Here is a 26,616-nt window from a genome sequence, read left to right as displayed (position 1 = left end):
TAGAGCGACGGTCTCGCTTCATGCTGGTCGGCGTTCAATTCACGACTGTAAAATTGTGGCTGAGAACCATTCCTTTCCTCCCCCCCCCCCTCCCCGTTCCATCCCAAATCCTTATTCTGACCCCTTCAAAGTGCTATATAGTCGCAGTGACTTGGCACTTTCCCCTCATCGTTGTAACCATCTTTCCAATGAACTGTCTTTATTACTGTAACCATCATAACTGCACGGGATCACTCTCATCACTGTAATCATCTTTACTGCATACAGTCATCACTATAACCATTTCACTCCCCCAGACACTACTAGGTACCTCATCTAGAATCATCACCTCTACCCTCCTTCTCCACCAGTTTCCCTACTCTTCACTACCTCCTCCACCTCACCAGTCTCTGTTGTTCAACACTTTCCCCGTCATACATGTAACCATTTTTGTTAGTAAATACTGTCGATAAATTACCCAAGGGAAAGACTAACATAAAATATGTATTAAATAATATGGCAGATGAATATTTGTCTAGTATTTAGCGAAAAATGAATATTAATATCTTCACCATTCAATGGAAAAATGGGGTGGGTGCATGGGACTTGAACCGGATCCCGCCTATGACAATTTCTAGGCAACTGACCAGTCACCCTGCAAAGTTTGGCGAGGTACGTCCTAAACTTTTGGTCCGTAACCTGAAACAGACATGCAAACACACACCCACACACACACACACACACACACACACACACACACACACACACACACACACACACACACACGTATGTTCGTTCCCAAATGAAGGCCTGAAGCTGAGAACCTGATACTAGAAATTCTTTTATTTGATGGCTTTAATGTGTATGTTTTGTTTAGTATTTGAGCGCAGTCATAAAGGTGGAGGATGAGGCTGGTTCCTTCAAGGGGCAGTTTTGGCGATTTCTCCAAAACCTACTCAAGAGATTGTGTTGGAAATGTTGCAGGCGAGGACCGAGTCAACACTGGTGGTGTACATTGTTCCAATACACACACACACACACACACAACGTTTTACACATACACTTGTGCGCGTTACAATCGTGCAGTCATTTTTGAAGACCATTAATGAGGCGGCAGCGTGTGTGTGTGTGTGTGTGTGTGTGTGTGTGTGTGTGTGTGTGTGTGTGTGTGTGTGTGTGTGTGTGTGTGTGTGTGTGTGTGTGTTCGTGTTCTCGGGAGATGCTGGGTGGTGGTGCTGCGCCTCGCCACACACCTCAGGATAACACAAGCCTCTCAGCCGAACAAAAATAATAAATGTGTGTTTAATTATCATCATCGGATTAATTATATACCATTATATAAATTATTAATAATTATGATGAGCTGCTCATCATAGTTTCGGCTCGTCTTCCAATCTACCTACCTTGAGGCTACCTTGAGGTGCTTCCGGGGCTTAGTGTCCCCGCGGCCCGGTCGTCGACCAGGCCTCCTGGTTGCTGGACTGATCAACCAGGCTGTTAGACGCGGCTGCTCGCAGCCTGACGTATGAGTCACAGCCTGGTTGATCAGGTATCCTTTGGAGGTGCTTATCCAGTTCTCTCTTGAACACTGTGAGGGGTTTGCCAGTTATGCCCCTTATGTGTAGTGGAAGCGTGTTGAACAGTCTCGGGCCTCTGATGTTGATAGAGTTCTCTCTCAGAGTACCTGTTGCACCTCTGCTTTTCAACGGGGGTATTCTGCACATCCTGCCATGTCTTCTGGTCTCATGTGGTGTTATTTCTGTGTGCAGGTTTGGGACCAGCCCCTCAATTATTTTCCACGTGTAAATTATTATGTATCTCTCCCGCCTGCGCTCAAGGGAGTACAGATTTAGAGTACATCTAAAATGAAGAAATTACAGCAATTACTTTAATGTATATAAATCTTAAAAACAATTATTTAGAAGAAAAGAAGTATCAGAATTTAGTAATTTAGTATTAGAAGTATTAGAAGAAAAGAAGTATAAGAAGCGAGAGGTGTTAATTTAAAAATTAAAACATTACCCTTTTTATAAGAAAATCTGTGCAAATAATTGAGTTCCTTTGTTCCACGATGCTGCTGTCAACCGAACGTAAAAGGGTAAACTATAAAACTGATAGGTTAAGGATAAGTCTATCTTCAGTATAACCAAACAAAGGTCTTACCGAAATTAAAGCAGCCCTGCACGACCCCCATGGCTGTCAAAGGAAGAAATTACGTAGCGTTACAAAGTAAATTAGATTCTTAATATGCAATAATAACCCAATAATGAAAAGTAAGATTGGAAGAACTTTATTTGTTAAGTATCGGATTAGAAGTAGTAATGTGAAGGTGAAGCTGTACTAGCGAAGGCCTTACTTGGTACTTCCTTCACATAGTATAGCGTTAAGACCAGGTGCGTTAGCTTAAGGAATATGCAGGAAGAAGCTCGTATGTATCGGTGTGTTCCATTAACCACCTCAGTATATTATAGCTGGCGTCTTCAATGGTCAGTTTGCGTGGTGTCGTATGATGGTAGAAGCAGCATGTTGTCAATACTCCGGGGAGCGCCTCTGGTGTTTATCAGCAGAACACAACACTAGAACTCTCACTGACTCGGCGTTTGGCTTCGTACGTAATTATCATTCTGTGTATCTGCCTCTTCTTTTTCGTAGAGAGAATGCCTGTTAATCCATGGGTGCGTGCTGTGCTTTGATCATTAGTCTCTTACCGGAGGTATAAACTTTTCATTAAGGTTTTAAATGATCCCGGTTACCTAGTCCAGAGTATATTCTCCCTGGCATTACTTTTCCAGGAGACGGTCAATGCTTCTGCCTCCCTCCCTCCCTCTTCCTACCATCGTCATCATCACTAGGGACTGTAACATACTGGCCGCAGGTTGCTAATGGTATTTTGTATCCAATATATTTTCGGTCTCCGTGCAGGCCGGATCTCTATATCCCCACACACCACGTCTGGCATGTTAAAGGTTCCTCTGTGCTGCCAGAGGTGTGTTCCCCACCTCCCCTACGAGGACCCCGTGTTCCCCACCTCCCCTGCGAGGACCCCGTGGACCCTTTCAGAGCAGAATAGATTGCTGTAATAAGAGGTAATACGGAGACCACACACAACACGCAGTAACAATAAAGTACCTAAATTATTGGGACCGTCTCGAAGTTCTCAAAATATACTCTCTAGAAAGCAGACTAGAGTGTCACAAAATATATACATTGATCAATACCGGAAGGCCACGTTCCAAACTTGCACAATAAAACCACAAGGTACCAGATCGAACAATATTGTAGGAAATGTCGAACAGAACCAGTGAAGAGTAAAGTTACGATATAGACAAAGCGTCACAGGACTTTTAATTTTAACCTCTCGTCGAAACATTTGAATATATATTTTTTGAGAAGTGTGGATTCATTTACATGGTACACAAAGTACTAAAGTAATATAGTGGATCGCCCGGCTGTTGACCGAGCGACATTTGCACAAGGCCAACTCAAAATTTTTACCTTGTGTCTTGTACACCGGACACGAGGAATGTTTTCCTTCGCCATGTTGGCTCAGAGCGAGAGATGCAATATGGCCGCTATAGTGGCCAGAGTAAACACGACAGAAACCAGGTCACTCGCCTCACTCAGGTATTATAACCTCCTGCTCCAGTAAAGAGTCTAAATATCTGCGTACGACTCTTGGTAGTTCCCAGCTGGTCTTAAATTCGTTTTAAGATTATTTCTGGATTCTAGCCAGTGGTTAATTGGGGATGCACATCCATATCTCTATTTCCATCCACCTCGCCTCCGTGAGAGCCACTCCCTACAGATCCAACAATGAGTTGATGCTCACATGTCGTCAATGGGTATATTGCTGCTCCTAAAAAGTACATTTAGTATACCTCAGACACAGTGTGTCATGTATAATGTTGGTATAATGTATAATAATGTTGTGGGTGCAGAACTTGACATTATTTATACTGAACATTTATTTGTAAGAGTAAAATACGATATTGAGCTTGTATTGAGCCATTCACACCATTTGTAATCAAACTGTCACATATTTTAGCTATAATCGCAAATTTTACTGCTCTTCAAAATTAATTTGATAACCGTTGTTACAAATGGGGTGCCAATGTCTGCGGTGTGTGTGTGTGTGTGTGTGTGTATATCTGTCATTGCATATGTACGCGAATGTGCTCGCGCAAACGCATGCATGTACGCATCTGTGTGTGTGCCTTCAGGGTTAGCGTCTGAGGTGTGAATTCCCATTGTGTAGACCCGACTGGTAGACGACGTGCCCAACCGTTCCAGCTGTTATTGTACTGCTGTGTACTGCTCTCTTGTTATAATAGGAAGGTAATTTCCCTTTATGTATCGTCCGTCTGGTTTTCTGACACCTGTTTCCATTACCTTACACTTGCATGTGTTGAACTCTAATAGCCATTTCTTGCTCCAACTCTGCAACTTCTCTAAATAATTTTGGATTAACTTACAATCTTCATCTGTCTCGACTCTTTATTAATTACACATAACCCACAAAAATCAATATAAAGGAGTCAACTCCTGACGTTAGCTCATTAATTTAAATGAGAAATAAAAATGGTCCGAGTAATGAGGTATTCCACTTGTTACTTGATGCCAGTCCTCCTTACCGCTTCTCACTGTGATTATCTGACTTCTGTCTGTTAGGTACTCTCCTTCCCATGTTGGTGCTTCTCTCTCAACCTTCCTCTCCTGAGCCTTCCCCTCCCCAAGCTACCTTTATAGCTTCCCCCATCTCCAGTCCCGTACTCAGCCGCCTTTCCCTTCCTCCGTCTCCCCTTTACCTGAAATATGGCCACAGTCGTCTTCTCCCCTTGTCTCCTACCCAGCATTCCCTCTTACCTTCATCTGTCTTATTCTTGTTTCCGTTTACATTCCCAGTGTCGTGCTTCCTCATCTAACATTCTCCCTCTCCCCTACATCCCTCACCTCATGTGCCTTCCTCTGTTGTGCGTCCGCCCTCTCCTGCACGTCCGCCCTCTCCTGCACGTCCGCCCTCTCGTGCACGTCCGCCCTCTCGTGCACGTCCGCCCTCTCCTGCACGTCCGCCCTCTCCTGCACGTCCGCCCTCTTCTGCACGTCCGCCCTCTCCTGCACGTCCGCCCTCTCCTACACGTCCGCCCTCTCCTACACGTCCGCCCTCTCCTGCACGTCCGCCCTCTCCTGCACGTCCGCCCTCTCCTACACGTCCGCCCTCTCCTACACGTCCGCCCTCTCCTGCACGTCCGCCCTCTCCTACACGTCCGCCCTCTCCTGCACGTCCGCCCTCTCCTACACGTCCGCCCTCTCCTACACGTCCGCCCTCTCCTACACGTCCGCCCTCTCGTGCCAGCGGGATCTCCATCCCCCCCTCCCCCTCCCCTGCACGACTCCTGCTGGTGTTCCCGCCACAATTTGTGTTCCATCCAACATGACACGACCACAAAATTGTCACTCGGGAGTCGCGCCACCATAAAATAATGAATTATTTTTCGGTTCCCGTTTCTTTCCCTGAACTGAGTGCAGTGAGGCTCTGTAGCGACTGGCTGAGGTTCTCGGGTACTGGGGCGGGTCTAGTTTGCCTATTAAATCCACTGCATTTTGAGTTTGTCCTTGTATCGCGAAATTTAGGTCACCCGCTTTGAATCCTCTTGCGATAAACAGTGGGTGGACAGGCCATCCTCTCCCTGCCATAGACAAATAGATTCCCATTTGCCGGTATTGAGCGGAGTAGTTGTTGTGAGTGAGTGTGTGTGGCCAGTCTGTGGCCAGTCAGTGCCAGTCTTCACCACCACACGTTCTCATACGCGGCCAGGACGTGATCCCAGTTATGAGGTAAAATTGATTTTATTGTCATTATCACCTTATATCATGTTCGTTATGGTACAAGTTAACATGATTGTAAGTTGGCCAACATATGAATCATATTGATTTTCGCCGCTGTCTGCACGCTTCAGATACATGTTCCCGGAGTGGCGACTATTGCGTCATTTCTACCTTCGTGCACACAAGCGGGAGAGTATTACCACAATTCCTGTTCGAACACTACACAAATGGAGTGCTCACAGTTGGCGAAGTTGCACCCAGGTGATTATACAAGTCTACGGCAGACGCCACCCACATTTCACTTACTCTAGGCGTGTTGGCCATTGAAGCAGCCCGTCCTCCTAAGGTTTTAAAACGTCAAGAAAACTTAAAAAGTGTCCTCTCCTAACTTAACAGACTAAGTCAGAGGACCCAAAACAGAAAACGGGACAGTACGTCACTTTTGCGAGCCGCTTCCACTTTCTAGTAAGACAATTTTTGGCCGTATTAACACGTACGAGCGAAATGGGATGTTTTATGTAAGAGGACAGGTTGGCTGACGACCTTACCCAGCATTATAGTGTGAATTGGCTAAAGTAACATAATATCATTCTCAACAAAATATCAGTAGTTGGAAATATTTGTTAAATTACGTTTGGAATAATATAATTTATAAATTAGTTTTAAGAAAATACATTGTTGATCAGGCACGAACAACATGGAGTAAAACACGTGGCCAACTTCACAAGAGCAGTTAGAAAATCTTTGTACTGTGCATAAATTTTAAATACGAGAGAGAGGTGTAATGCTGGAGAAATGTGTGTGTGTGTGTGTGTGTGTGTGTGTGTGTGTGTGTGTGTGTGTGTGTGTGTGTGTGTGTGTAACTTTGTATATTCAGGCAACAAATGGGAAGCTGCCAGCGATCTGTATTGGAATCCGATTTTCCTCCTTCACCTGAAGAAGACTTCAGAAGACCAGTGGCCCGAACCTTAAGAGGAACCTCTCGACGACCCGCCCATCCATTTTGTACTCTACTATTGTATCGTGTTACATAAATAATCCTTTGACCAATTGTAAGGATACTCGACTAAGACTAATTATTTGTTGCAATAACCCATGAATCCTGATAAAACAATTTTATTTAAATTATTAGGGGGGGGGGATCCTTATTTATTCTCACAGTATTTATCCCTTTATTGTAAATAAAAGTGTTGAATGAACTACACAAGTGACGTATGAATTAAATACTTATATGACCAGCATGTATGTTCAGATTACTGTGTACACTGTAATATGTAAGTGATGTGTACACTGTAATATGTAAGTGATGTAACGTATCAATGAAATGTAATTTTGTGTGTTTATCTAGTATAGAATTTTTTTTATACTGTTCTTAAAATATTAAATTCTCAACTCTTAGTTCTAAATGAGATTTGTTGGCCTGTTTCCTCGCCACACGTGATATAGCTGTATTTCTAATGCCTAATTCTGTATACTTAGCACAGACGCGAGTCGTATTGGTGTATGCATATGGGGGAGGGGACAGGGTATAGACCTACTCTGAAAACATTTGTCTAGGCCTATACGAACCATTGTTGGTGTAGGCCTAGCACCTACACGAGAGTTAGGTATAGCAGCTTGACAATTTCATCACTGACATGTTTCTCGTTATTAAATGATCATCTTAAGTAATTATTAACCATATATGAGTTACGAATTAATAATCGCTTTTCCTGTATTTGCAGCGAGTCCCTATCTCTTGATTGCTTGACAGTATAAGCCTAATCTGAATTCCGTAATAGTGATTTTCTTTGAATACCGCGGGAGTAATTATCTCCGATTTCGAAACCTGATGTATTTCAGCTTCTGTGATGGCCCAGTAGTGGTATCGCCCTTTAACTGGTTGGACTCCCGACGACAGATCTCTTATTAATAGCCTGGTCGCTCCTCCGCCCACTGCTAAGGCAACGGGTCTCGTTATGGGGGCCGTCGCTTCGTGTTTATAATCTACGATATCTCCAAAATTAAAAGCACTTTTTTGCACATTCATCTTCACTATAGACGATGGCCGTCGGGAAAAAAAAAATTTGTTTCATGTTTTAAAGTCTACCTGTATGACGTCTTCACAGAGAACGTCGTGAACTGAGCCGTTTTCTGTGGATGTTTATCACGCAAACTTTAATATTTTAACGATTTAGTCTTTTTTTTTTTTTTTTATATATTGCATAGCAATTTGGAAATCAAATTCATTGACTGTAGGCTACATTTGGTTCATAGAAGGAAATAATTTTGATATAATGAGCGTATGCTAGATTTATACATGTATACAAATACAACATACTTAGAATCTATAATCATAGTTAAAATAATACGTTACATAGAATTTAAATGTACAGAAACGCAAGAGTTGTCCCAGAGTTCGCACTCACCAAAGGAGTGACCAGGGTAGCACTCAGAAAGGCAACAGGCTCAAGCTCACCAAGCCACAATATAGGGAAGAAAACAGAATATGCTTTTTCCCTCAGAGTTATAAACCTCCTTGTTATTACCGTAGCCTCCTTGTTATTACCGTAGCCTCCTTGTTATTCTCCTACTCCCCGGAGTCATAAATACCAAAACATTACTTAGGATTTAAAATCCGGATAGAAGTAATCCTCAAAAGCAATGGAGTGGGACCTTTAACAAGCCGCCGACTTCCTGTACCCGTCAGTGTCATTTTTGAGAGAGTGATTTTCAGGTAAATTCAGGTAAAAATGTGTAAATTGTACGGACCCCAGCACGTGTAGACCCGTTCACATCTGGACCCCAGCACGTCTGGTCTGGGGTCCCCCAGTGTGCATACTTCCGTATTTTAAGACGAGGCGGCGTGCAACAGGTGCCGGCTGAGTAGCACGTGGCGCGGCTTGAGGAATGGCGCTCCACCATCCTTCTCCTCGCTGACCCCGCCACACCCGCCCCCCATCCCCCCCTGCTGCGCCACACCTGACCCTACTGCACCACACAGCCCCTCCCCCTGCTGCACCACACCCGCCCCCTCTTGCTGCGCCACACCAGCCCACCCTACTGCACCACACAGCCCCCCCCCCCTGCTGCACCACACCTACCCCTTGCTGCGCCACACCTACCCCTTGCTGCGCCACACCCACCCCTTGCTGCGCCACACCTGCCCGTACTGCGCCCACCCGCCCCTCCACACACACATGATACACCCCCCATGACGCCCCTCGCGACCACACACACACATGATGTCCCCCATGTCTACAACAGAGACAATACACATCACCAAATACACGCTGCGCTGGATAAACTAACGGGTTCCAGCACCTGGCTCCGGGTTACAGCCCAACACAAGCAAACAATACAACCCTGCATGTGGTACACAGAGGAATAAATGAAATCCTAAAAGAATGGCCCAGGGCAATGTTTACCACCGTAGTAAACAAAGTTGCAGACCCGGACAACAGCTTTATGAACAATATCCCAAACTCGAACAGTATAACTGATCAACAAATCCTCGTCACGGCCCTTGTGGATTTGTTTATTTGATACATCACGCTATTGTGAGTTCTGTGTGTAATGGAGTATAACTGATGTTAGCACGAGCACATTAGCCAGAGAAATTAACATACCCATACACTCAGGCCCAGGGTCTTGACTCTTGGAACTCCATATTTATAAAGAAATGTAAAGTACCAGTAGCACAATCGCTCAGTGTTGTATGGAGACAATGTTTGGATGCGGGTAGTATACCATATTCGCTTATATCAGCAGATAAAACTCCACTTCACAGGGTAGGAAGCAAAGTGTGGCTACAATTTTAAGACCGTTCGCACTAACATCACACTTAATTAAATTTTTGGAATCGGTGATTAGAATCAGATCTCTAGGTTTTTTCTCTTTTTTTTTTTTTAGAACAATGAACTTTACAATCGAGGTCAACGTGACTGTAGAACGGGAAGGTCCTGCCTCTCGCAATTATTCTGCCACTATGGAAAAATCACGGAAACATTATAAGGAAAAACTAATTACAGATGTTGTATACCCGGACGATGGAACGATATTTGGCAAGTGTGGTGATGGAGTAATAGCCCATAAAATGAGATCCGTTCCACTCCTCTATGGGGACTTCTTTACGCTGTACGATATACATGCATATTTTAGTACCCCTGTACCCTTTACAAGAGGCGTGCGTGCGCGCGCGCGTGTGTGTGTGTGTGTGTGTGTGTGTGTGTGTGTGTGTGTGTGTGTGTGTGTGTGTGTGTGTGTGTGTGTGTGTGTGTGTGTGTGTGAAGCCTCCAGACACTGCATCTGTCACAAGGTGAACAGTGATGGAACGAAGTTTATAATTTTTTCCCCCATTTTTGTTATCGTTGAGAGCTATAAAATTATTCCATGGTATGTACTCTGGAATCATCTATACTCGGAATAGAGAGATTATATGATCTTTAATGCAGCCTTCATAGTTATTAGAGAGACGTGATGTGAAGGAGGGCGGGGAGGAGGTTAGGACAACGTGAAGGAGGGCGGGGAGGAGGTTAGGACAACGTGAAGGAGGGCGGGGAGGAGGTTAGGACAATGTGAAGGAGGGCGGGGAGGAGGTTAGGACAATGTGAAGGAGGGCGGGGAGGAGGTTAGGACAACGTGAAGGCGATTGAAGGAGTGACTCTTGGTGTTACCCGCCAGAGACGGAGAAAAAGCTGGCGGGTCTGCAGCTAAGCGGCTTCGTTGACGGTGATGTGGAGGATCAGGAGTCGACACCCATCATCCATTCCACGTCGCCAGTGTCGCCCGACGAGCCCGCCCACGCCGTCGTCCTCCCGCAGGCTCATACCTTCTCCATCAGCCAGCAGGGACACGACCACCAGGGGCACCGGCCTAACAGTGCTGTGAGTACACTTCTCTCTTACTCTTGCCACCACTGCCTCCCTCCCACACCCTCCACTCCATCACTTTCCTATAACTTACAGGAATATGCGAGGTGGAAAGAGGGTCTTTTCCAAACAAAGGAACATAGGACGAGGGGCCAGCTAGAAAAGCAAATGAGTTAGGTGTGAGAAAGTGCTCACGTGCAGTGTGAAGGAGTTTCTTTCCCAAGTTGTACTACCGGGGCTGGATGGGGCCCGACTGGTCTACCGGGACCCCGTAAGAGGTCCCGGTAGGTCCCAAGACCTCGATAAAAGCCCCCAAAAATGTGTATGAATACACTCTGGCTTCCTGTCCCCCAACACAGTGAATTATTTTGAATTAAGTTGTTCTGTGATCACTGTACACAATAATCACTTAACAGCGATGTGGGGCTTGCGAACCCAGAAAACTAGAATGATTATGTAACATGGCCGAATGTTACATAAGAATGATCATGTAACATTGTGAGGAGGACCTCATAATGCTGACCCCCCCTGTCTAATGGAGAGAGAATTATACTGTACTGTAAATAGACAAGCAAATATCAAGAGAAGGCACCAAGTCTTGTATAGAGGTGAAATAATATACAAGACAGTGAGGTTAAGAACTTTTCATGAATTGGCAGATATATTAGTTTTTCAAATTGCTATCCAGTATTTCAAAATTTACACACATTTGAATTCTGTAATAAAGTCTGTATTTACAAATACGTTTTGAGCGTTTATCCATTTACCTTTTTCGGTATCAATAGCATTGTTGGTATATACAGACCCGAAGAAATTTGGTCAGGTGCCGTTCGAGATCAAGTGGTTGTTGTTGTTTAAGATTCAGCTACTGGGAACAAAACGTTCCAAGTAGCACGAGCTATGGTGAGCCCGTAGTGGACTTACCTGGCACAGGAGCGGGGCTGTAACTGGGACCAAGAGATTAAACACAACACCATTTATAGAAGAGTTACTCCTGCAGGAATCGGTCGGGTCAGGGGAGGCCCCGTCGTCACTAGCGGGGAACCTGGACGACGGGCCCGAGGTGGAGAAGTTTGTGGTGGAGCCGGCGGCCGAGGGCTCCCTCATCAAGTGCCGCATATCCAGGGATAGGAAGGGCATGGACCGTGGTCTGTTCCCCACCTACTTTCTGCACATGGAGAGAGATGATGGGAAAAAGGCTAGTATGGCTTATTTTTTGGTCTTTTTCAATTCAGGGTTCGATTTCTTTCACAATATATTAATGTAATTGCCTATTTAGATAATATTATGTTTACTTGATCCCGCATGGGTCCTCTTAAGAGTCGCCACTGGAATATAATATCAGTTCCTGCCTCTGAAGTGAATATCAAATTAGGATGTAAATTTTCTTGTATTTATCTATTGCAAAATGCGCTTCAATCATACCACCCCTCTTTCAATCGTTCAATGACGCATTTTAAATGCTGTATTCTCCTTCGATAAATTACTAAGTTTTAGATGTATTTCTATCAGTGCTATCTGATTTCTATCTACTATAGAAACTTCTATACTATTTCTATACTACTATATTTCTATCCGATCTAAAATTGACATATATTCAACAGGTCTTCTTACTAGCAGGCCGAAAACGTAAGAAGTCAGCCACCTCCAACTATTTGATCTCGGCAGACCCAACAGACCTGTCTCGCGGGGGAGAATCCTTTTGTGGTAAACTTCGGTCAAATTTGTTGGGGACACAGTTTACTATATTTGATGGCGGCGAGGGGCGCAAGAAGACCATCTCCTCCTCCTCTTCCACCACCTCCAACACCACCACAGTAGAGAAGGCTGGCTCGAGACAGGAGCTGGCTGCTGTCATCTATGTAAGCCCGGTTGAAGCTGGCTATATACGCTGAATCAGTCAATATTCTTGGTGTTTTCTAGCCATTTCTGAGGATTACACACATGGAGGACTAGAATTCTGAGAACTCTCCATCTGCACTGCAGATAAAATATTTGGTTTTCTTACATTTTAGAGTGGTTCTTGTAGAGACACTTTATTGAATATGACCGAAATGGTTAGACCAGTGATTCTCTGAATGAAGTGTTCTTATATTCAGACCTATAATATATATATATATATATATATATATATATATATATATATATATATATATATATATATATATATATATATATATATATATATACATACAAGTTCTGAAAGTAGTAGAATCTAAAGCTTTTTATAGCAAGCCATAGTTTTCGTCAAAGTGCAACCATTAAAACTGGATATTATTGCAGCAGGAACTAACCAAAGTCCTCCATGTTGCAGGAAACCAATGTACTAGGCTTCAAAGGTCCGAGGAAAATGACTGTCATACTACCAGGAATGACAGCTGACCACCAAAGGGTAGAGTTTCGTGCACATGTGGAACATGACAGTCTTATCGGTAAGTTGACAGCTTGGGCCTGCTGCCTGTGCTGTTGTCAGAGCCTATATACTGTATATCTCAAATGAATTTGAAATAAGTAAATTTAGTTATTTTCATTCTGAAGTTAATCACTGAACTTTTCTAACGTTACTCTTTGAATAAAAATGTACTGTAATCATTTATATTGTGGATTAATAATTAGTAATTAACATAAATTTAGTGCTACAATCCGATTAATTATATTTGTAAATACTGCTGTAAATTAAATTTAATTCAAAACTTTATTTAAATTGCACAATACAGTACAGGTCTTCTTTCACTCGAGGACTTAAAAATACCAAAAAGTTACCAATTTTCCAATGAAGACGAGCATTACCCACTAACCAGGAAGTACCAGAGACCTGATACTGTAATTTGGAGGCTGATGCAGACCTAAACTCCAAAAAGAGAAGACCAGTTCGAAAGTAAGGTCTGCGTTACTCGGTAAGACTGTGTGGCAAGTAACAGATTAATGAGCCACATCCTGACAGCTCTCCAGATGAGATTTGCAAGTTGATGAAACCAGAAGAGTGAGACCCCCCCCCCCTCTTAAAAACAGATGGGATCATCCCAGGAATATCTAAAAGCTGGGGAGTGCATCTATCAGTGTAAACATGTTATGGCCTACATGATGTTAAAATCAGGCAAACATATTCCAAAACTCGTCCATCACCATCACCTCACCTACCTTGTGTGTGTGAAAGGTTTGCTTCACAACCAGCCTCCTTTGCTGACTTGACTGCTTCAACAATATCCACCTCAAATACTGTAACTCAATACTGTACTTGGCTATAGGAGTTTTCAAGACATCGAATACCATCATAAATACAACTAATAAACAATCAAACGAATGTTTTTCTTTCATTTTTGTTTAATTTCTAATACAAAAACAGAGATTGCTCTTTCTTTTACATACCATTCAAACTTTAAAGTACAATGCACTTGAAAAAGTTGAACACAAGTAACAAAATTTATTCCAAAACCAAGTTAATTCTCCTACTAGGAACACGCGGTGGCTGAGCGGACAGAACACTAGACACATGATCCTGTGGTCTCTGGTTCGATCCCGGGCGCCGGCAAGAAACAATGGGCAGAGTTTCTTTCACCCTGATGCCCCTGTTACCTAGCAGTAAATAGGTACCTGGGAGTTAGTTAGCTGTCATGGGCTGCTTCCTGGGGGTGGAGGCCTGGTCGAGGACCGGGCCGCGGGGAGACACTAAGCCCCGAAATCATCTCAAGATAACCTCAAGGAAAGGTTGAGTGTTTCAGGATTAAATCCTCTTCAAAGAAGACATGACAGGGATGATCTTATTGAGATCTTTACAGTACTGAACAAACTTAATGACAAACCTTTAGAGAAGTGGTCTGGATTAAATATATATGTAACCCACACAGAGCAATAGCTTCAAGCCACAATGGATAACGGGAAATGTTTTTTCCTCTTAGGGTAATTAACCCATGGAATCACCAACCTGCTGAAGCAGTAAATACCAAGATAATGCTCGAGTTCAAAATACAACAGGAATAAGTTCCTCAGTCAAAATGGGGTGGAACTTTTGGCAAACCACTGGCTTCCTGTCCCAGTAGAGATAATGATGTTGGTGGCATACAGGTAAATTCAGAAGTAATCTTTGTTCTTTGGTAATTACTGAACATTACATATCTTTAACCAATGGGGCAACTATTTTATGATTAATATCATAAGTCTATTGGTAAGAGACCACAAATTGCTGACAACGATGTGGAGAAATGCCAAGGATTAAATAAATTTTATTTTAAGATGTGTACCCTGTAAAAGTTAATCAAACTTAACAGAATCGCAGTGCTTAGTGATTAATGCAACCTGTCATACTTAAATGGTAGTACCTATTGCTGTTATTGATGGTAGGACAAAATATAATTTCTTGTGCCCTAAAAAGTTCAAATTTTGTACTAATAATTTTGTATAGAAAAGAAGGCAACCACAAACCCTAACTATTCCTATTCTTAGTATAGTACACCTATATAATAAATTAGGCCTAAATTGCTTATCTAGGCCTAGGATTACTCATAGTAATACTGTATGAGTAATGTGGGTTTTGACAGGTTAGGTTTACGGTTAGTCTACTTAAATTTTTGTTCTGTCCTTTAAAATTCTAATAGTACAAAATGTGTACAACAGTCCATATTTTCTACATTCCATCCAAAATAAGGATGGGTTGATTTCATGCTAATAAAGTGGTGAAGGAAGGGCTTAGTGAGGCAAAGGTGAAGTAAGGTCAGCGAGATGAAGGTGAGGCGAGGTCAATGAGATGAAGGTGATGTGTTAGATGGCTGCGGATTTTATACACATTGTCTTCTTATGTAATCTTTAGGAATGCTAAACTCATCATCAAAGTTCACAAGATAAATGGAAGAATATATACAAGACCAAAATGAGAGGTTTAAATAGCCTCCATGAAAACTACTGGCCTTGAAGCAAATTTAAAACTAGGGAGCGTGATACAGCTTAGCAAGGCCATGTATCTGCTGGTGTGTATTTTACCTTCTCGTTGTCTAGACCAAGATACATGGCATCAGCACTGAACAAGAGTATTGCTATCCATCCTGATCCTATAATCTACCAAAAATATATACCTTCTGAGCCATTAGACAGACAGATTATAATTTCATGGTATGCAGGACATGGAATGATTAATATATATTATATATAAATACAAGTGCATTACTTTCAGAGCGATGGAAGACTAAGAACATGGACCAGCTAATTGAGTTGTGTAACAAGACACCAGTATGGAACGACGACACACAGAGTTATGTTCTCAACTTCCATGGGCGTGTCACTCAGGCCTCCGTCAAAAACTTTCAGATTGTCCATGAAAGTGATGGTTGGTTATTTTGTATCTTATTAGTACAGTTGGATCCTGATTATAGTTGTGATTCAGCACGATCTATTTACACTTAAAATAATTGAGAACATATTCGATTCGACATGATAAAATTTCATTCTTAACAATTTGGGCTTTGCTAATATTCAAAAATCAAATTTGTAAAATACAGTACTCAAAACTTTATATAAACATATCAATACAAAATAAGAGACAAATAGATACAATACTAAAAGTGAGAGTGCAAGAGTTGACATTTTGGTCGCAGGAGCAGTGTTGTTTCACCTGTCTTCAAGTCTAGTCAACGTTTATTTTGCTTGTATTTTATTTAATATTGTTAAGAACTGTATACGTAATTAAAATAAATATTTTACGCACTTTGTGTTGTGTGTCTATGAATAAATATCCCAGTAAAATCAGGATCCTACTGTAATTAAATGTTTAAGGACAGTGACCTCACTTTTTACTCCTAGCATTATATAAATAAAAAAAAATTATGAATACAGAATTATCAAAATAAAGAACCAAACTCAGAAAACCATAAAGCTGGCTGTGTTATGGAATATTCAAAAGTTCCTAAATATCGTTCAAAATGCCAACACAAATGCAGAAAGACATAAGACAAGCAATAACAAAGGAGTCAGATTCCCCAAGAGTTGTGTCAAAGGGCATATGACTCAAAGGAACAGTGGGAAAGCAAAATTGCATTTCGTTCTGAAAATCAGGAGAGGCGAGTGACTGTATGCAGGACTTTGCAGCTTTAACAATATGACTCAGGGTTCCTGGTCCATCAAATGCCCAAGAGTTAATCTTGTGTGTAGTCAATATGTAATCGAGTCATATGTTTCCCACTTCCAGTTCTGACAAGAAACACACTTGGTCTTACAAAATTTATTTGGTATTGGTAACCGTTTCTTTCTCCAGTGGTTGTACACTGTTTTATAAATGACACAGTTGAAATCTGAGTAAGAAATTTGTTTCTATGAGGTGGGACAAGCACGAATGGCTCCATTAGCAGTAGCATCCCGGAGATCATTGGAGGCCACAAAAACATAACTGAGAACCCAACGAAACAACACAAAGATGAGAAATGGCTAATATTGGATTATAATCATCATGGGATGTGAAGGAGTATACAATTCGGGGAGAGCACTGTGAGAGTCAACTACAATATCAAGTGGATGTTGGCACAAAGAAAAATAACTATTTTAATATATCAAATTTCATAAAACTCCACAGTAATATTACTCACATCTACTGTACTGCAGATGTTTTTAATCTAGTGTATGACTTCAGGTGAATACATTTTTGGGGGTTTTGGTTGCTAGCCAGCATAATGTATTAGTTACCTTGACAATCACATCCTTGCAGTGTTCCTAAAAATTATCACCATCTTAATAGTGGTACATGTTACTGAATATAGTTTATATTTATTGGATTTAAAGATTCTGTATATTTTGTTACTAATTACAGTTATAGAATATACTTTGCTGTTCTCTTACACATGTTTGTAATTTTGCAGTTGACTACATCATTATGCAGTTTGGTCGAGTAGCGGAAGACGTATTTACCATGGACTACCGGTACCCCATGTGTGCTCTTCAGGCATTTGGTATTGCTCTCTCTTCATTTGACTCAAAATTAGCATGTGAATAATGAATCTAGTACTTTTAGCTATCTCATAACTTTTGGATGATGTATGCATAGGACTGTACTGAATAATATGTTACGATTCAATTAGACTATGAACATTGGAGTGTATGTAGGTAAAGCTGGAAGAGGGACTGGACACTACTACATTGCCTAACGCCTTGTTCTTTCATTCACACTATAAGCTAAGGTGAAATGTGATGCTTGTACTTTGCTTAAGAGATGTGTGCCATTTTTACTAGGTATTACAGACCTTACACTAAAACAAGAGTATGTGTGCGTGTGTTTGTAGACAATAAACAATGATATAAACAAGTTTTTATTGCAGAGAATAAATCACAATAACAAGGCTTATAATACAACTCAAACCACACATATCAAATGAACTAAAAGTGATGAGGTTTTCAGTCTGTCCTGTACCCTAATCAAGTCTAACTGAGAAACACTTGTTCTCTTACGATTTATTAACCCTTAAACTGCGCATGGCATATATATACGCCAGGGGCCTGATGGTACCATAAGTTAAATTTTTCAAACTTGCTTTAACTCTTTCAAAATTTTGTGCATCATCTACTAGGCAAACACTCCAACTTTGTCTAAATGATGATCAACGTAACTTGAAAAACAAGAAAATTAAAAATAATAAAATTTAATATTGAAAATTTCAGATCAGCTGCAAAAATAATAAATATCGCCAATTGTTCATTAAGTGTTATTATGCTCAATAGTATATGATTTTCCTTTTAATAGATTTAGAATATAGATTTTCAGTTTAGTTTACTGTAAAAAAAATCGTCAAGATGGCATTTGAAATATGCACCAAATTCAGACAACAAAATTTATAACTCAAAACATTTTGTGTTTATGAAAAATCTATCCTATTAGGAGTGTAGAACAGACAGTGGCGCACACTATATGTAAAAATGGTGAGAATCAGTCAGAAACTGAATTTTTTGAAGCTGACTCAATGTTGAAACTCTAATGAACAAATCCACAAGGGCCATGAAGAGGATTCAAACCTACATCTGAGAGCATCCCAGATGCTGCCTTAATCGACTGAGCTACAACATGGTAAAAGAATTGAAACCAGAATCAGATATAATTAGATATAACTGGTAACTCTCGGAGAGGCTGCAGGATCCAAGTAAGTTCAGTACAATTTCTGGTTTAAATTCTTTTACCATATTGTAGCTTAGTCGATTAAGGCAGCGTCTGGGATGCTCTCGGACATAGGTTCGAATCCTCGTCACAGCCCTTGTGAATTTGTTCATTTGATGCATCATGCTATTGTGATTTGTGTGTGTATTGAAACTCTAGTTTTAGAGATAATTGAATTTGAAGTTATCGACAATGTATAAAGTAGTTCTAATTCATTAATTTACTTGTATGTTTTAATAAACATTGCTTGGTATTCTTACTCAAATATGTGGAAGTTGTAGGTCAATATGTATTGAAATGAAGTCAAGAAAAAAATAACCCCCCAAAAAAACTATATAGGGATAATTATAATAATTATAATGAATCTGGGGTATATATTTAGGGTATACTTTATATAAGTCAAAAAGCCCTAATCTGGTCCCTAATCATCAAAACAATCTAAAGAAACAAGGAAAATAGAGTTTGAAATCTGTGAAAAAAATCAGCCAAAAAAATTCAAAGTCCCAAGTTCTGACAGTTATAACTGATTTATTTGTTGACTAATTTAATTCTTTCTTCACATAGTTATGGAAAAGTATTCATTCTCCTAGATGTAGACGTTACAACAAAATCACATGAGCAAAAGAAAAAAAAAATTTCCCCTAAAAAACAAATTTGGGGACATTGGTGAAAGTAACAGGTATTACTATTGAACAATGAATTTGTATGATATATAACATAATAGAGCATAATAACATACTTACTAATTAATATTTGTGTTATGTGTTACTCAGCAATGCTATAAAAGCACCAGCTGCATATCTACTTTGTGGGCACTTCTAACTACTATTCTTCCTCTTTGTGCATCAGACAGGTGCTTGCATCTCCTTATTACTGCATTATACCTCGGTTCCAGTTAATAGGAGCTGTTCTCCTTATCAACAAAACCTTCTTAAAAAAAAAAAAATTGTCTAAAATCCATTTCTGAAAATATTGGGATGAAACTTTCACGACGCTGAAGCCAATAAGTTGGAGATTTGTTTAACATTTAATATTAATTTTCACATAATTCAAATATATTTTCATCCAGCCCAAGCTTATTCCCCCATTTACGGCCCAGGCTGTAGCAGTGTAAGGGTTAAGGATCCAGAACCAAAGCAACGTCACTCATTTAATTTGGGAATTGGAGTTATACGATTTTATTGTTATTTTAAAGATTTTGATCGACTTGACCCATAATTGTGTATCTATTAATGAAAGATCTCGCGTCCTTCAAGCCCTGTGGCAATATCCTGACTTTATTATAACTGATTATAATATGATTACTTATGACAAGGTTATTCTTTATTTATATACAGTACTATGATACACGGGTTTTTTATTACAGATCTTGCTGATTAAGTCGTATATCCTCGCAAAGCCACCAACACGCATAGCGTGCTTTAACTTAAAAACCCAGTACTGTAAGTTTACTTCTCTGTGAAATGTTATATGTCTATATTAATAAATGCCAGCTGCTGATATTCTACTTATATTCTGATTACAAATATTATCAGGAAAAAATAACAGGTAAAAATCTTTATTTATGAAACTGATCTCATTATTAGTACAGTACAGTACTTTTACTTACATTAGGATTCCCAAAGCTTTTTATGGTCTTTATCTACTGTATTTGTAATATATAACTGCTCCCTCACCATGCTGTATCAAAGACAATTTACGTATATAATTCTCTATATTGCACCTATTATAATTATTTAATGTTATGTTTTTTTAAGGATAAGATACTATATTACACAGTGGAAGTCACAAGAACGTGATATGTCATGAGAAAATATCGAGTGCCCGAGGCATTCAGGGATGAACAATCCCACTATATGGTTTTCAGGATCAGCGAGTCTAGCATGTGACAATAAAATGTAATGTTTTTGGCTACAATGATAGAATATTTTAGATATATATAATTGAATTGTTAGTTATTATGATTGCCAACTGAGCACAAACAAGTACATCCACTCCGACATTTTAAGTTCTGGACGTGGTGCACCGCCCAGTATTGGAAACTGATATTTGACCATATTTTAAATGTAAGATTTAGTTTGAAAGGAACAACTTGGACAAACATGTCAAAGTAAAGAATGGCTTCTTGATTATTCATTAAATGGTATTCATGAACTGTATAATGTCATAGATCACTGTAAATATGGGTATTTTATTATCATTTACGGAATTTTGCCATTTGTTGCACACTGTTTATATATTAAAATATGGCCTGATGTCATCAATTTAAAGAAATTTTAAAATAGTGAATCGTTCTTCAGTATAGATCATCGTATCTCATGTATGTTTGAATAAGTGTAAATTGTACACAACTTTACATTGTTACATGGACCTGTTCTGTTTGCTTATTTAATTGAAATATATTATTATTCAAGTTATGCAGAAATATTTCTATTTTCAGGGTAGGTGTTTGTTCACACTGTATATATTGGAAGCTCAATGTGAAAATCATTTGCAGTCACTCATTGGCTGTTAATGTCAGCGTACTATTGGGTAATTTGTTTTGCTCTACATTCTATAATTACTGTACAGTATATGGTTATAGACAGATTAAAAAATCATCAGTACATATACATGCGATACTGAGAGTTGAGGCATTACATTTCCCATTGCAAATTTTGAGGCACAACTTACCTCTGTGAAAATTTAGATTTCAAATACTGTATGTTTAGGTAAATTTAATATGAATAACATCCACTGTAGTCCCCTAAAATTATTTATCTCATTGTGAGGAATACAGAGCCAAAGTTGGGCCTATATTTAGAGAGTATTAGCAATAGTATTAACTATTAATTATTTTTGGGTTACTGTGGATACAAGACATGTGGTAAAACACCAGTGTTGAATGTAATGAACTACCAATTTCTGGGTGAACCCTGGTGGCTTCCTATAGCTAAATGCCAAGATGGTTACCATCTACTGGGTCACATCAGCTGAAGAGTTCTGAAGGCCAAACGGGGACTGGAGAGAGAACTTGGCCCCCCCCTCGCAGAGTTGCAAGGAGCAGTGACATTTATTTTTGCCACCTCACCAGGTAAGGCAACCAGAAAGTCGGTGAGTCAAAACAAACTACTACTGGATTTAAAAACAGATTGAAGACCCAAAACTGGCTGAAAGAACTCCCCCCAACTATGTAAACAAACTATCAAATTTTCTTATAACTAATGAGAGCTCATTCGCCCCACCTCCCCCAAGAAAAGTAACAAATGAAATCGCTCTAGATTTAGTAAGTTAGCAGTAGTTAGCAGTAAAATAGGTACCTGGGTGTTAGTCAGCTGCCACGGGCTGCTTCCTGGGGGTGGAGGCCTGGTCGAGGACCGGGCCGCGGGGACACTAAAAGCCCCGAAATCATCTCGAAATAACCTCAAGAAGATAGAACCGAGAGAACTTGATATTTTGTTTACATAGTTGGGGGAGTTTTTTCAGCTGATTTTCAGACTTGTGTCTTTTGAGTTCAGCAGTAGTTTGTTTCGACTTTTTAGTGTTATTTATTTTTGCCACCCCATTGAGGAGGCAAAAATAAATGACACCACTCCCTGCATCTCTGAGGGGGGGCACTCCAAATACTTCCTTCTACACACGTATAAATTTATCATAAAAGAATGAAAATGTTGAAAGAAGTGTTTGGAGCTTACTATCATGAAATGCAGACACCATTAAACAAAAGTCGCTTGTAAGAGTGTTCCCCCCCCCCCCCTTGCCAAAATATTTAGCAAAGCCAGACAAAGCAACCAAGCAACCACATTGCCCAACACTTCTGGCTAAGGGAAACCATTTCAAATTTTACACTCGTCAAATAATGAGAATGGCCTGATAAGGGATTGTTCACTGATGAGTAATTAATTGCAAGTAGATAGAAGAGAGCATTTTGAGTCTGATGGATAGAACTGAAGTATAGTACAGGTATTTAGATGCAACTTATTACCTTTACTGGGGTGAGATAAGAGCATGAATAAATTGCAGAAAGTACATCCAATTAAGAGTAACCATTAGTTGATATAGTTCAAATGTAAAAAACAAAAAAAAAAAAAAAAAAGTGTACCAAGAGTAATAGCCCTATAGATGATGATTATATATTTACCCGAGGGCCACTATGTCTCTAGTGGCCTCGGTGGGAATAAAGTTGGCGACTTTTGAAAAGGTTCCCCATTGTTCCCGAGGATTTTATCCAATTGCATTTTAAACTAAGTCCTGAATTGCCTTGGCAATTACACATTCAGTGGGTAGGTTTAAAACCCTACAGGTAAAAAGCCTCTCCTGTTTTCTGCCATACATTGTGGCTTGTTCAACTTGAAGCTGTTGCCCCTTGAATACATTATATTCACCCTTTCAAAGAAGTGGTCTGGAGTAATATTCAGGATGTGAAATTACCGTCATTATTCATATGAAAAAACTTGCAATATAATTAAGATTTTGTTGGTGCATAAAGAGTCGGCTGAAAGTCGTACCTAAATAACAGTAAATTGTTGACAGTAGAGAAAGAAAAATCTGTGTGAAATTGATCAGTTCCATCCCCTCTCTTCCTTAAGCTGGTGACTAAAGAAGAGCAGGCCTACTATATTAATAAGGGTCCCACAGCCAGACAAAACCATAAACACCATGGGGGCAATACAAGTGTTGGGGTAGGGGACCACACCATGGGGGCAATACAAGTGTTGGGGTAGGAACCACACCATGGGGGCAATACAATTGTTGGTGTAGGGGATCATATCATGGGGGCAATACAAGTGTTGGGGTAGGAACCACACCATGGGGGCAATACAAGTGTTGGGGTAGGAACCACACCATGGGGGCAATACAAGTGTTGGGGTAGGAACCACACCATGGGGGCAATACAAATGTTGGGGTAGGAACCACACCATGGGGGCAATACAAGTGTTGGGGTAGGAACCATACCATGGGGGCAATACAAGTGTTGGGGTGGGGGACCACACCATGGGAGCAATACAAGTGTTGGTGTTGGTTATCCAAATCACTCATTTTAACTTGGGAGAACAACACAAATACAAATAATAAATACAATTGTTATATCATCTTCAATAAATCCACTATTTTAATCACTACACTGTTTGTATGTGTTGCAATAGAGATTCTTCTGGTTGTTTGAACCATCACATCTGGTTTGACTGCTGGCACTATATGGCATGAGTGGAGGGGAAAGCACACCATCGGCACAGTAAAAACATGCCCAATACTCTTACACATTCTCACTAACTTCCTATAGCATTTCAGAATGTTGCTGAGTCGTAATAACTGCTGTATCTCTTGCTAAATGCATAGTTTTAATACTTCTTTGCACTTCTCAAAATAAAATTTCAAAACACTGACATTGTTATCCTCGATAATAATGGGGGGAGGGGGATTTGACAAGCTGCTGGCTTCCTATCCCCATCAACGCGACTATAGCTGATGGCTTTTAGGTAATTTCAGGTAAAAAAAACATCTGGCAACCACACAAGCATTTAACTGGTTTTGATTTCTGGGAGGCCCTGCTCAGTAGCTTCCCAAGATATAGCACAGGGGCTGCCAAGCCTTAGGAAATTGCACCAGGCCTCCAAGATCCACCTAGGCCTATCTGGAGCTAGGAACAGAATCTCTCTATAAGGTAAAGGCTAAAATATCAAAGATAAAGCCTAAACTGAGAGAGAGAGAGAGAGCCACTAGAAAATATAAGCACATCAAAATAATTACAGTACTTGCTTAAAAGGAAATTACAAACCATGAGAAAAAAATGGCAAATAATCATTGCCAATGTGAAAAATCTCTCATTCACTCACCTAATGCCACCTCTGCTAGGTTCACATTTAGCTTCTTGCTTTCAGATAAGCATGTTAGCCATCTTTGGAACATTGCATTCCACAAAGGGCCATTGCTCTGTTTCGAGTCATTTACTGCTTTGCATTTGTTTCATGCCACCTACCTTGCATGTGCCCTTTCCATTTCTCCCTTGCTGTGTATAAGGTTTCTTTTTCCTGGTAGCTGGCTTGTCTTCCCATTGCCCCACTCCTCTTGCGTAATCTTAATTCCGGATAGTGTGGGGGGGGGGGTTTCTCCTCACTGTGAGGCCTGTTGATAGGAAGTGATTGTAATTAGCTGTATGCTTGTGTAGCCATCTTGCCTAGTCCACTTATTGTGTATTAGGGACCTGCCAGAGTGCACTTGGGGTACTTAAGTGATTGTTCTTGTTTGTGGCTGCATAGACCTAACCTTGACAGTGTTTTTAAGGTTTAGGGTTGGTGTTTGTCCAGGAGGCATCTTTTCGATGCACCTGGCCTGGTCCAAATGGCTTCTATTTTCACCACTGGGGTGAGCATTGGATTTGTTCACATTGAACTTCTGTTTTTGACAAGCTAATGGAATCACACTTTGCGGTTCTGGCAAAGTGTGATCCACATTGTTCTTCGGAAGTGTGGTTTTTGTTTTGTTAGGTCTGGTCTTGTTTTTTCTGCATCTTCAACCTTCCTCATTTTTTAATGTGAATGAGATGTTTGCCTTTTGAAGAGGTTCTTCAGTCATAGAAGTTGGGTTTGTCCAGCATCGTACACACAGAAATCACAATAGCGTGATGCATCAATGAACGGCCCTTGTGGATTTGTTCAGCATCGTACACTTTGTTCTGAGGCAGCGGTAAGGCATTATTCGTGTACTACGTGTGCTCCATAGGTTGACGTCTTAACCCTGTGTCCTGTTCCTTGTTCTAAGGCCCATTCCTCTTGGGTCACCTGTGGAAATTTGCAGCTTTTCTGACCTTAGCCAGCATTTACGTGGCTAATTGTCTGGGCTTGGGTCTTCTGGCAATCCAACTGGGTGTTGGCTTCTCTCAGCTGTATGTCCCTCAGCCTTGCCTCACTTGTGTGGCAATTGATTATTTGATGTTCTGTAATTTTTTTCTTCACCAGGCAGCTATCATCTCCAATGAGTAACCCTAGTCTGTCTTTTCTGCTTTCTTAATCCTTTGGTGCCTTTTCAGAATATCCAGTCTTTTCTGATATAGAGCTTTTGCCAGTTAGCTTGCAACATTGTATGAGATGGAATGGCCTTTACTGATGGGTCACTTATTAGTACACCATACCTTCCCTGTGGGAGTCATAGAAGAATTTTTTTGTTCAGGTGACCTAGAATGCCATCTGGTGGTAGTCAGTCACATTACGTCTGGGATGTTTACTGTTCCAAAACAATTGTTTGCTTTCTTTACTTAAGGGTTCCTTATTTTCGTTTTAGTAGTTGCTCATTTTAATGACATTACATATTCTGGAATTTATTTTTCCTGGTTTTAGGTTAATCTCTGATCCCCAAGCTCCCTTTGCCTCAGAGTCAGATTCTGGTTCTGGCTGCTGGTAGAAACAGCCGAGTCAGAGGCCTGGGGCAATTCTACAAGTCTAGGTAGCCCTGTGCTATAACTGAGAGCTACTCACTGGCCTGCCAGAAAAGAACATTTCATTACATACAATAACTGATTTTTTCACCACGCACTGGTAACATTTATTTTTTTCTTCTTCAGCTTAATTGTGTAGAGGGTAGAATAGATGTAGGTGTAGAGGGCAGTGCAAGATTCAGTGTTTGCAAAGGGAAGCGGGTGTAGAGGGCAGTTTCTACTATACCTTTAATCCTTTTTTTTTTTATTTATGGGTGGCTCTTAACATTGCAAAACTAGAAAAAAAGGCATTATTGATGGTATGATACATGCCTAGAATATGAATTCAATCTACAAAGTCCTTTCCATAATCAAGTGTAAGATGACATAATGAGTGCAAAGATGAAGAATGTGTTCAGTGTGAGAGAGCAGTCTCTCAC

The 26,616-nt window shown here is 40.5% G+C and overlaps 1 protein-coding gene across 5 annotated transcripts in view; it reads left to right on the top strand.

Moving 5' to 3' along the window:
• Window positions 1-23,436, top strand: part of ktub (Tub domain-containing protein ktub) — a 251,643-nt gene extending 228,207 nt beyond the window's left edge. For all 5 annotated transcript variants that reach the window (XM_069332510.1, XM_069332512.1, XM_069332511.1 and 2 more), the window contains 6 exons: window positions 10,468-10,670; window positions 11,656-11,853; window positions 12,260-12,517; window positions 12,970-13,087; window positions 15,823-15,975; window positions 17,498-23,436. In XM_069332510.1, coding sequence (XP_069188611.1) covers window positions 10,468-10,670; window positions 11,656-11,853; window positions 12,260-12,517; window positions 12,970-13,087; window positions 15,823-15,975; window positions 17,498-17,631 — 1,064 coding nt within the window. In that variant the 3' untranslated portion in view covers window positions 17,632-23,436. The remainder of the gene's footprint in view (window positions 1-10,467; window positions 10,671-11,655; window positions 11,854-12,259; window positions 12,518-12,969; window positions 13,088-15,822; window positions 15,976-17,497) is intronic.
• The last annotated feature ends 3,180 nt before the right edge of the window (window positions 23,437-26,616 follow it).

The sequence above is a fragment of the Procambarus clarkii genome, chromosome 27 (assembly GCF_040958095.1).
Source record: "Procambarus clarkii isolate CNS0578487 chromosome 27, FALCON_Pclarkii_2.0, whole genome shotgun sequence".
Lineage (NCBI taxonomy): Eukaryota > Metazoa > Arthropoda > Malacostraca > Decapoda > Cambaridae > Procambarus > Procambarus clarkii.
Note: the sequence above shows the minus strand (reverse complement) of the source record. Positions and strands in the feature narration are given on the sequence as shown.